We start from the raw sequence: 12,614 nt of genomic DNA, 5'->3' as shown, positions 1-12,614 counted from the left end.
ACTAAAACAAATCATACTTATTATATGTAGTTGATACCAATATACCTGAAGCACCACGAGTTAAACATCTCAACCATCTCAAACATCTCAGTGTACAACCCACTCGCTGCTGATAGACCACTACTAAGATACTATACAAACGTGCACAAGAGGTCTGATTTTGGGACGTGAATTCAAAATACCGGTAGGAGTTTCAGACTAATCTCCTTTGATGTATAAGCTCCCTCTGAAGACAGATAGGAAACCGCTCACTCAAAGGTGCTGAGTTGCATTCCTCTAGCTTCGTTCTTTATTTTAGACCAATAATCTAGAAGACTCCCACTCATCTGGTTGTTTCTTCTAAATTGCATCACAAAATACTTTGATGCTGAGAGAGAGCTTCCTCTATCAAAGTTAATGAACGGTGATGGGACATTGGCATCTGGGCACCATGCAGCAGCAGCAAAGCATCCAATCAGCAATATGGAAATCTCCTTTGTTATTGATCTAAGGTGGGTTCAAAGTCGGCCTAGCTTATAGGAAGAGTATGCGCCATACGGTGAGACAATTCATCTGGAATATAACAGGGGAACTCTTTGTTATTTATTTTTATTGAACCTTTATTTAACTAGGCAAGTCAGTTAAGAACAAATTCTTATTTTACCATGATGGCCTACCTCTAACCCTCCCCTAACCCGGATGACGCTGGGCCAATTGTGTGCCGCCCTATGGGACTCCTGATCACGGCCGGTTGTGATACAGCCGGGATCGAACCAGGGTCTGTAGTGACGCCTCTAGCACTGAGATRCTTTGCCTTAGACCGCTGCGCMACTCGGGAGCCTAAAAGAGGTTAAGAGGTTAAGAGGTGGAGATATTGTGAGGTGGGTTGTGCAGTTATATTGACAATCTTACGAAGCTTAATGAAGCCTTTATGAATCCTACATAGATGATTCACAAATGCAAATGTTATACTATGGGTGATATAATAGGTCCTTACATCTGGTGCTTTCTTTTGACATTTTTTTATTTCTCAATTTTCTCTTTATTGTTTTAGATGTTTGAATAATCACATACAATACACAATATTGGTAATCACATTATCTCGTAGTTGTGAGAAACCCAACATTTGTCCATAAATATGTATCAGGAATTACCTTTTTTTCCCAAAAGCTTTTTAAGGACACTGCCTCTATTTAAAAGGGTCTTGTCAGAATCCCCCGAATGTGTTATTTGGGATCAATATTTTATAGTTTTGGGAACATTGTATTTGTTCAAAAGGAGATGGTATGTCATAAACTGACAGTTTGACATCCCAAAATACTGCTATTTCTCTGTTTTGCTGATCCAAATGAAATGCATCAAGGGCATTTTACACAGTTACATCACATTTAGAACACAACTGGAAAATAATGTTTGGTTTGTGGTCAGCAACACTATGGGCCGATGCACACTTAGGAAATCTATTCCTTTTTGACGCATTTWGATTTAAAGAGCAACTGCCCCTAAAAAGCAACTTCTCGTTTTGAAAATGATCTACAGTGCCTTCAGAAARTATTCACACCCCTTGAATTGTTCCACATKTTGTTGTGTTACAGTCTGAATTTGAAATGGACTACATTCAGATTTTGTGTCACTGATCTACACACAATACCCGTAATGTCAAAGTGGAATAATGTTTTTAGAAATGTTTACAAAACAGCATACTTTTATCATTAGGCCTGGGTCTATTTGTAATTGTAGCATTAGCACATTGCCCATGACATACTAATTGCTCCACCCAAGATGGCGAAATGTTAGCATATTAGCATGCTAGCTATATTACCTGACTGTGATGGGGAGGTAATTGACTGAAGTTCAGTGGAAGATGTGCAATCTCCTTTTCGTTTTGGCGGTTCCATTGTTCATTTCTCACAATTTCTTGCCTCTTTCGCAGCAATCGAGCAGAGCATTGAGCAGGAGGAGGGGCTGAACAGATCATCTGCAGACCTGCGAATTCGTAAGACACAGGTGAGTCACTCACTCTATCTGCTGCACATCCACTGTGGAGATGCCAAGTACCAAAAATGTGTTGATCAAACATAAAGCTGCTGGTGTATCATAAAGACAGAGAATACACGGCTTCACCACAACTTTAGCCTACTGCCAACCACACTTTTGCAGACCTGGCTTTGAAAAAGAAATGAAAACAAATACTATTTGAATTCAGGTCTGGATTTAAAGCCATATTGCTATTGTACCATGTGGCCTGATGCCTACCCATAACACCACTACTTAGGCCTAGAGTATAAATCTTCATATAGTAGGAGACTTAAGGGATACCTCTATGAAGCGGGAATTCCTAAGGCCTTCATGACCATGGACTGTCATGCACCACTGAATGTAAACGCTCATTGACATCCATTTATCTTTTGACATGGTAGAAAAGGTGTTAAATTGATCATGTCATTTCAATGACTGATGAACTAAGTGATTATGTAGCACATAAGAAAGATATATTCAAATGTACTTGCTAAAAAACGAAGGATTAAAGATTAGGATAAATGTTCTGCTGGCTTGGGGTAGGTCCTCCCCCTTAGGTTCAAACCTGTTCTCGAATTAACCGGTGATGGTGAATGAAGCTTATTCTCATATAAAGATTCATTAGGTTATGACGTCTGTATGAGGACTAATTATCTTTCACATAGAAACACATTTAAAAGCCTTTGTTTGGAGTAACACAAAAACCAAAGGTATGTTCTTTGAATATGAAGTGAAATTATGATGGCACCGCATTCTCTGAATGGAATTGTGAAAGATTGTCAGACTGCTCAATGACAAACAGTTATCAATTGTGGCAGGAGGGAGAGTCCTTTTTACCTTTTACTGCGGTGGGCTAAATTAGGGTCACACAGAGTGTTTCTTGGTAGTTTAAACAAATCTACTTTGAAACCAAATTATACACCTCACAMACACATGTTATGGGCTTAAAAGAGAAGACACATGTACCATGTCAGATATAGAGTTGAAATGTATTCAATTTTGAGTTTGCACCCCAATATTACACAKTTTATATACTGAACAAAAATATAAACGCAACATGCAACAATTTCAAAGATTTTACTGAGTTACAGTTCATATAAGGAAATCGGTCAATTGAAATAAATTCATTAGGCCCTAATCTATCGATTTCACATGACTGGGCAGGGGCCACCCGCTTGGGAGCCAGGCCCACCCAATGGGGAGCCAGGCCCAGCCAATCAGAAGGGGTTTTTCCCCACAAAAGGGCTTTATCACAGACAGAAATACTCCTCAGTACCCGTGGCCCTCCCCTCAGGCGATCCCGCTTGTGTAGGACACAAATGTGGAGGTCCTGGGCTGGCGTGATTACACATGGTCTGCAGTTGAGGCCTGTTAGACATACTGCCCAATTCTCTAAAACGACGTGGTAGAGCAATGAACATTGACTTCTCTAGCAACAGCTCTGGTGGACATTCCTGCAGTCATCGTGACAATTGCACACTCCCTCAAAACTTGAGATATCTGTGGCATTGTGTTGTGTGACAAAACTGCACATTTTAGAGTGGCCTTTTATTGTCTCCAGCACAATGTGCACCTGTGTAATGATCATGCTGTTTAATCAGCTTCTTGATATGTCATACCTGTCAGGTGGATGGATTATCTTGACAAATGCTACAATGCTCACTAACAGGGGTGTAAACAAACATTTTAGAGAAATAAACTTTTTGTGCGTATCGAACATTTCTAGGATCTTTTATTTCAGCTCACGAAACATGGGACCAACACTTTGCATGTTGCGTTTATATTTTTGTTCAGTGTACATCACAGAAGACAGAACTATAACAAAACCGTTTGACATAGAAACACCWGATTTTTCAGCAGGTAAAGATTTTTTTTTAGGAATTAGGAATGATGAATTAATGAAAAATAGTATTAACATTTCACCCACGAGGCCACTAGTCATTTGACTGCAGGAAAGGGCTATGGGGCCTTTGAATAAGCCGCACCACTGCCCTGCAGTATGAAGAGGAGCGACACAGAAWCAGTACCAACATTATTCACRTACAGTGGGGTCTGAAATGATTGACACCCTTGATAAAGATGAGCAATAATGACTGTATAAAATAAAACATTCAAATACTAAGCTATACTGTGTTCAAAACATTTGGAAAATATGTTATTTTATACTAATACAATTGCTCTAAAAGGTAAGGGTTAAAATTATTGACACCCCTAAAGAYTCTTATAAATAAAGTAGTCAAAAGTTTAGTATTTGGTCCAATATTCCTAGCACGCAATAACTACATCAAACTTGTGACTCTACAAACTTGTTGGATGCATTTGCAGTTCCTTTTGGTTGTGTTTCAGATAATTTTGTGCCTAATAGAAATGAATGGTAAATAATGTATTGTGTCATTTTGGACTCACTTTTTTTTTTATATAAATAAGAATAGAATAGGTTTCTAAACACTTCTTCATTAATGTGGATGCTACCATGATTATGGATAATCCTGAATTAATTGAGAATAACGATGAGTGAAAAAGTCACAGAGGGTCAAAAATCATACACCTAAGACATCTCTCACCGTTACCAATAACAGAGGAGTATGATTTTTGACCCTCTGTGACATCCTTATTCACGATTCGTTCGAGATTATCCATAATGTAGTCGTTGCATGCTAGGAATATGGGACCATATACTACACGTTTGACTGCTATATTTATAAGAATCTTTAGGGGTGTCACTAATTTTGACCCCTACCTTTTTGAGTAAAAATAATGTTACTTGTTAAACAAAGTCATCTCTTTCTCTGAGCAATTGTATTAGTATAAAATAATATAATCCCCCCTAGTTTTGAGCATATAATATAGTTCAATATTTGAATTATTATCAAGGGGTGTCAATCATTTCAGAACCCACAGTGTACCAATACAAGTACAATGGCAAAGGTGACATTTCCCATATCAAATCACATGAACAACTCTACATACTCAGTATAGCCCACCTAAACATTCAATCAAGCTGTGCACTGAATTGTGCCTTTTTCAAAACAACACCACTTTCCTTTAAACCACCCAAATGTTTATTCATTTGAAATTCAGATCATCTCACTCTGAACCAATGTTCTTCAGAGGTGGCCAGAAAGGACATCTGTCATTGTAGGCTCTTGACTCTCTCAACCACCTGATCCTCTGACTCACTGCCACTAATCCAGCCTCTCTTCCATCCTCACCATAGCTACACTTAGAAAGAACGGGTTCCAAAAGGGTTCGTCGGCCGTCCCATTAGGATAGCCCTTTTTGGTTTGAGGTAGAACCCTTCTTTGTTCCAGGTAGAACTATTTTGGGTTCCTTGTAGAACCATCTCTGTAAAGGGTTCTACCTGGAACCAAAAGGGTTCTACCTGGAACCAAAAAGGGTTCTTCAGAGAGTTCTACTATGGGGACAGCCGAAATAACCCTTTTAGGTTCWAGATAGCACCTTTTTTCTAAGAGGGTACCTCGCCCTTATTCTCTGCCTTGCATTGTTAGTGGGTTGTTCAGGCAAGCGGAGAAGGAGACACTGCTGGGCTGAATCTCAGGCCTTCCCTCCAGCACACAGAATTTAGCCATCCTTGCTTTGACCCCTGCCTGTATTATTTTCAGCAGTAATTCAATGCACAAGGCTCAGTGATACTCAATGATCCCCTCTGGTGGTCGGAACATTCAACTGCCACTGTCATTGACTATGCAGCATCAGCAAAATCTCTAACGCAGCAGCCATTATTTGAATGGAGGTGCATGTGTGCATACATATGAAGGCGTTTCTGCCATTTTCATCAAGGCTATGATTGATGTGCACTGCAAATGGCCAATTAGGCATCATCACAGTATCAGATGGTGTTGATCGACCTTATTTGTGATTTTCTTTGCTCCAGTGGCCACTCCCTAACCCCCCTCCCATCTGATCTCCCTGTGTCTGTCCTTTTAGCACTCGACGCTGTCACGCAAGTTTGTAGAGGTGATGACCGAGTACAACACCACGCAGTCCAAATACAGGGACCGCTGCAAGGACCGTATCCAGAGACAGCTGGAGATCAGTGAGTATCTGTAGCCCACCACCATCATAGGGCACAGTTAATACACCACTGACATTAGATACTATACTCTATATCAGGGATCATCAACGAGATTCAGCCACGGGCCGATTTTCTGTTGAGTGGATGGTCGGGGGGCCGGAACATAATTACAAATMATTTGTGGACTGCAGATTGATCTCATGAAGCCCAAACATATATAATGTTTGACTACAACATTCTAATTTCAAGCCTTGCTTACACTTGTATACAATCACGTGTCTCTCTATTATGCGTGGGAATATTTGGGAATAGATTTCTTCAATTAAAATCAATTGGAGCTGATTTCCTGGTGTTTTTACAGTCTTTTATATCCAACAATTATTTATTATTTATTTTTTATGCAAACTTTTTGGGGGGCGGGGAGGGGGCAGAAAAATTTGGGGGACAAATGTTTCCACCCGCGGGCCAAATTCGGTCCGTGGGCCGCCAGGTGGGGAACCCTGCTCTATATAGTATCTATGTATGGAGACACTATACAAGTACAGTTCATAGTGAATAGAACCATACACAGACATTACAGTATATTGACATTATCAACATTATCAGCGTTCTTTGTCAATTACTTTGTTAAAATGGCTGCACAAATACAATACAATTGATTGGTTGATTGATTTAGTGATTGGTAATAAATCAACAAGACTAATGCCATACACACACATGCCGACAGCAGACAGGGTAACACTGACTGACAAGGAAGTACGTTAGTATCTTACACAAGAAATAGCCAGAGTTCTTACTAAATATACACTGGTACCCAACAGCGCAGACACAAAAATGGGCTTTGCAGACGTAAGGATATTTTCAAGGCAGCCCCACTGACCTTCATATGAGACAGACTGGAATTCACAGACAGTGAGTATCCTTTTAATACTGAAGTATTAGATAATACTGAAGTACACAGATACAGACACTGGCAAGTGTTTCATACACAACTCACAGCCACAGTGACATCTGAGATCCAGACATCAACTAATATTATGCACAGACACAGTATTTTTCAAAGACTGGGGCAGACTAAACAGAATAGATGCATTTTAAGTTTATTGAGACGATACTAAGTAGACAGGGGATTTGAATGGCCACATATGACCACATATTAGCCAATAATAAGTTGTATAGTCATGTAGTTTCCAAAACAGAAGACTTTCCTTATAGTACAGGGAGAACTTCATTGTAATTCAGCTCGCACATTTCATTTAAAAGCTGTATTTTCTTTCATATTATTTCATTTTGAATAATATTTTTAGGATACCTTAGAGCTTTAAATTGATCTAGATTATTCTAGACATCTGGTTAGAGATACATGCTCTTTTTTAATTACTGCCCAGAATATGTGCTGTGCCTCAAATTGGCACTAAAACGGTGGAAATGTGTTGATTTAAATAACTAAACTGTAAGTGCATCAGGCAAAGTAGTATGATAATTTGTTGGCAATATATTTCATTGTGTGTGTGTGTGTGTGTGTGTGTGTGTGTGTGTGTGNGAAGGCGTTTCTGCCATTTTCATCAAGACTATGATTGATGTGTACTGCAAATGGTCAATTAGGCATCATCACATTATCAGATGGTGTTGATCGACCTTATTTRTGATTTTCTTTGCTCCAGTGGCCACTCCCTAACCCCCCCCCCCCATCTGATCTCCCTGTGTCTGTCCTTTTAGCACTCGACGCTGTCACGCAAGTTTGTAGAGGTGATGACCGAGTACAACACCACGCAGTCCAAATACAGGGACCGCTGCAAGGACCGTATCCAGAGACAGCTGGAGATCAGTGAGTATCTGTAGCCCACCACCATCATAGGGCACAGTTAATGCACCACTGACATTCAATACTATACTCTATATCATGGATCATTGGGGGGCCAAATTAAAAAAATTGGGGGCCAAATGATTCCACCCGCGGGCCAAATTCGGTTCGTGGGCCACCAGTTGGGGAACCCTGCTCTATATAGTATCTATGTATGGCGATACTTTACAAGTACAGTACAGTTCGTAGAGCATAGAACCATCCAGTACACATACATTACAGGATATTGACATTATCAACCTAGATTCTCTCTTTTAGGGTGGGTTAGGCCCAGACTTTGTTTAGCGTTCTTTGTCAATTACTTTGTTAAAATGACTGCACAAATACAATCCAATTGGTTGATTGATTTTGTGATTGCTAATAAATCAACAAGACTAATGCCATGCACACACATGCAGACAGGGTTACACCGACTGAGAAGGAGGTACGTTAGTATCTTACACAAGAAATAGCCAGAGTTCTTACTAAATATACACTGATACCCAACAGCGCAGACACAAAAATGTGTTTTGCAGACGTAAGGATATTTTCAAGGCAGCCCCACTGACCTTCATATGAGACAGACTGTAATTCACAGACAGTGAGTATCCTTTTAATACTGAAGTATTAGATAATACTGAAGTACACAGATACAGACACTGGCAAGCGTTTCATACACAACTCACAGCCATAGTGACATCTGAGATCCAGACATCAACTAGTATTATGCACAGACACAGGTTCTTTCAAAGACTGGGACAGACTAAGCAGAATAGATGCATTTTAAGTTTATTGAGACGATACTAAGTAGACAAGGGGGTTGAATGGCCACATATGACCACATATTAGCCAATGATAAGTTGTACAGTCATGTAGTTTGCAAAAACAGAAGACTTTCCTTATAGTACAGGGTTAACTTCATTGTAATTCAGCTCGCACATTTAATTTAAAAGCTGTATTTTCTTTCATATTATTTCATGTTGAATAATATTTTTAGGATACCTTAGAGCTTTAAATTGATCTAGATTATTCTAGACATCTGGTTAGAGATACATGGTCTTTTTTAATTACTGGCCAGAATCTGTGCTGTGCCTCAAATTGGCACTAAAACGGTGGGAATGTGTTGATTTGAATAACTAAACTTTAAGTGCATCAGGCAAAGCATTATGATCATTTGTTGGCAATATATTTCATTGCGTGTGTGTGCGTGCGTGTGCCTGTGTGTGCTCGGCAGCTGGGAGAACAACCACCAACGAGGAGCTGGAGGATATGCTGGAGAGTGGCAAGCTTGCCATTTTCACCGATGATGTGAGTACAACACCTGAGCCTGGCCATTCCCCATAGCAGACATATATCCACAGTGAAGGCACGGGGACCACACACACTAATAACCTGTGTTGCTGGTCCTAGCTAACTCGCTACATCTGTCACGTTTGCATTCAATAAACTACTGCTATGTTGACTATTAGTAGTCCTGATATGGATTTTAACAGAAGATGAATGTTGATTATTACAGGTGGCAAAAGAACACATTCAAATCCTCATCCTCGGTCTCCTTCTCAACCCTCTGTTTTGGGTCCTTAGATCAAGATGGACTCTCAGATAGACAAGCAGGCCCTGAATGAGATTGAGACCCGACACACCGAGATCATCAAGCTGGAGAACAGCATTCGTGAGCTGCACGACATGTTTGTRGACATGGCCATGCTGGTCGAGAGCCAGGTAAAGTTTTGTTTTTATTTGAAATGTTTTTAAAAGACGAATGAATTAATAAAAGCCCAGCTTTATGCCATTGGCCTTATGTTGAGCACATACTAGATTTGAATCGGCCTAACTCACACCAATGTCAAGGGTGTGGTTGAATTCTGCACCAATGGTATCAGAGTCATTTTGTGATGTTAAAATGAAAACATTGGAGCATCTATGTATCTTCAAAAAAGATGAGCCTTACATCTTTCATAATGAAATCCGTCGAACTGCGATTTGGTTTTTGCCACGATTGACTGAGAACGGGGCAGATATTTGGAACTGAGAGTTGAACATATGACATTTAGCCTCAGGCGTGTGGGTTCATGGGCGTATTTGAGTAATTGTGCTTTGAGACAGGAGAAATGTTGCATGCAAATATCCTGTTATCATTCTATGTTTAGATTGAGACTGTGAGTAAACACACTGTTGCCTAAACTAGTTCCACACCAATGAGCAATGCTGTGTAGCCATTCAGATAAACTCAGGCTACAGCTGTAGCCTTTTTACATCCTGGTTTCATCAGTGTAGCCGGCTCTCTGCTGCTAGGGTTCAGTGATCTTAATTAATGAAGGGTTTTTGCAGTATGTTCAGGGTTGTGGCTGTACGCAGTGGTTGCACTTAAGTTGAAATGGTATAGCAAAGACTTGCACTTTAAAAATGCATTACAAAATACCTCACATGAGTACTGGATGATATTCTAGATTTTYTGTCTTAAATGTGTTGGTAACATACTACAGTTTATCCCCAAAATTATGACAACATAATTAAGTTCTATTTTCAAATATTTTCATATTTACAGAACATTTGTCAATATGACTTAGAATCTCTATATGTGAGATACAATATGAGAATATTACGTTGCCAATTTTGATTCTCACTGTGAAGAAATGACCGTTGACTTCCACTAAGAGCCTATGAATCTCATCAGGACGACCTAAATTAGRAAATTGCTTCTGGGTAACAGGGAAATATGGTTTCTAAGTTTAGCTCATGCACTGTAAACCGTTTGTGAGTTGGATTATTTCATCCAAACTACAATAGGGAGGAAAAACGCTTTTGAGTGACAATTCTTCTCTTTCGCTGGGGGCTTTTCCTCGTGGACAATAATGCAATTGTGTGTGATGAATAAACATAGGTACTTAGCTACGCTCATCTCATTTATGTATCAATACTGTTGTTTCCTTTGGCAACATTATGCAGCACACAATGTTAAAAATCCATCCTTTAGATGGAAGACAACATGTAGATGATAAGTGGCTTCATCAATATCACTTACAGTACTTTGTAACTGGAATAAAAAGGAATAGAAAACAGCTGATATTTGTGCTAGAAGCTTTGTTTGGATTCGAAAGAACAGAAATACGATACCACACATGGGCCTTAAAAAAATATGATGCTGAAATGCATACAATGTGGTTGAGGCTGACTTAAAGTGGTAATAGACAAGGTATACTCCTCAGTCCGCTTGCATTTTGATGACGGTGCTTTTTCCTGTTTACAGGGAGAGATGATTGACAGAATTGAGTACAACGTGGAACACTCCGTGGACTTTGTGGAGCGGGCGGTGTCTGACACCAAGAAGGCTGTCAAATACCAGAGCCAGGCTCGCAAGGTAAGTCACAGGCTCTCCATATAACAGGGCTAACGCATATATTGTGTATACGCGTAAATTCTTCCACATGTTTTATCACTGTTACGTTGCTGTAACCCACATCCCCCACCTACACGAGGATGTATACATACTGTACATTCTAATATACATACTATACGTATGACATAATATAAACACACAGACACACATACTAAAATAGACACAGCATCCTCCTACAGTCAATCATATCACGAAAGATTCATGTCCACCACCCCCTCATACTATATTATTAAAGAGTACACACACACACACACACACACACACACACACACACACACACACACTCACATAATAATAATATCCACCACCTCTTCATGTACAGTGCATTTCCTCTTGGGCATTCACACAGTACCTCAGTGACTACCAAGCGACCAACCTCCACAGGCGTGATAGCTTTGGACACAATGTACACACTAATGTGTCGTATAGATAAATGATACTGTCCCTTACCGTAAAACTGTCCCGTAGCATGTATACAATCACAAGCCTCCCTGTGTCTTGCTAACACCATCACTGCCTTGTTCCCCCCCCCCCCCTTGCAGAAGAAGCTCATGATCATCGTCTGCTGTACTATTTTGGGAGTCGTCTTGGCATCTACTATCGGCGGATACCTGGGCTTTTAATGACGACAACGACAAAAGACGGCCACGAGAGAAAAAAACACACAGAGAGAAAAATATCATATACAATATCAGATAAGGAAAACGTTCTTAAAGTGGTTGGGTGGGGTTGAAAAAACAAAGACAAAAAAAAAAAAATACGACAATATAACTGACTAAATACATAACATACAAAAAAGAGGGGTACAGATAAACATAATATTTGCAATGTACATGTAAATGTATTGAACATCAGAAACAGCACATGGGTTAGCTACCTGGAAAGAAATATGACGTAAAATATTTTTGGGGGAACGTTTCATTCTTTTTTGGGGGATCTCCAGGACAGTGCCAATGACTGCTAAATTGTGTGTCGTTCCAGCAAAGGTAGTTTACTTGGAATTTTAGAACATAATGCACAAAACTGTCGAAGGGAATTGGGATGATCGGTGTAGCTTATTTCATAGATACAATAATCACGTTTCGTTGGGAGACACTGACTTTGGTTTTGGTCTTTTACAGACTTCTCATGGGTTGATTATTCCTGTCAATCAGGTTAATCAGCCAGTCAAATTAGTGTAGTCAACTTGAGTAACCTGCCAATAGGCTAATCAAATCTCCTAGCTAGGCATTCATTCGCAACAATGTCTTTACTTCGGCCAATAGGGACAAGAGCTTACACCCATGGAGCTGTTACAACGGCAGATGAAAGGCCCTGGCTGACAGACAGATGGAGGC

General features: G+C 39.9%; 1 protein-coding gene across 1 annotated transcript in view; it reads left to right on the top strand.

Annotated features, from left to right (window-relative positions):
* Positions 1–12,080, top strand: part of stx1b (syntaxin 1B) — a 57,295-nt gene extending 45,215 nt beyond the window's left edge. Inside the window, exons 5-10 of the mRNA XM_024013033.2 lie at positions 1,913–1,986; positions 5,947–6,055; positions 9,112–9,185; positions 9,462–9,599; positions 11,128–11,238; positions 11,820–12,080. Of these exons, the coding sequence (XP_023868801.1) occupies positions 1,913–1,986; positions 5,947–6,055; positions 9,112–9,185; positions 9,462–9,599; positions 11,128–11,238; positions 11,820–11,900 (587 nt within the window). The 3' untranslated portion in view covers positions 11,901–12,080. The remainder of the gene's footprint in view (positions 1–1,912; positions 1,987–5,946; positions 6,056–9,111; positions 9,186–9,461; positions 9,600–11,127; positions 11,239–11,819) is intronic.
* Positions 12,081–12,614: the final 534 nt, after the last annotated feature.

Source organism: Salvelinus sp. IW2-2015, linkage group LG20 (genome assembly GCF_002910315.2).
Source record: "Salvelinus sp. IW2-2015 linkage group LG20, ASM291031v2, whole genome shotgun sequence".
Classification (NCBI taxonomy): Eukaryota; Metazoa; Chordata; class Actinopteri; order Salmoniformes; family Salmonidae; genus Salvelinus; species Salvelinus sp. IW2-2015.
The sequence above is the reverse complement of the archived record's forward strand: the minus strand, read 5'-3'. Positions and strand labels throughout refer to the sequence as shown.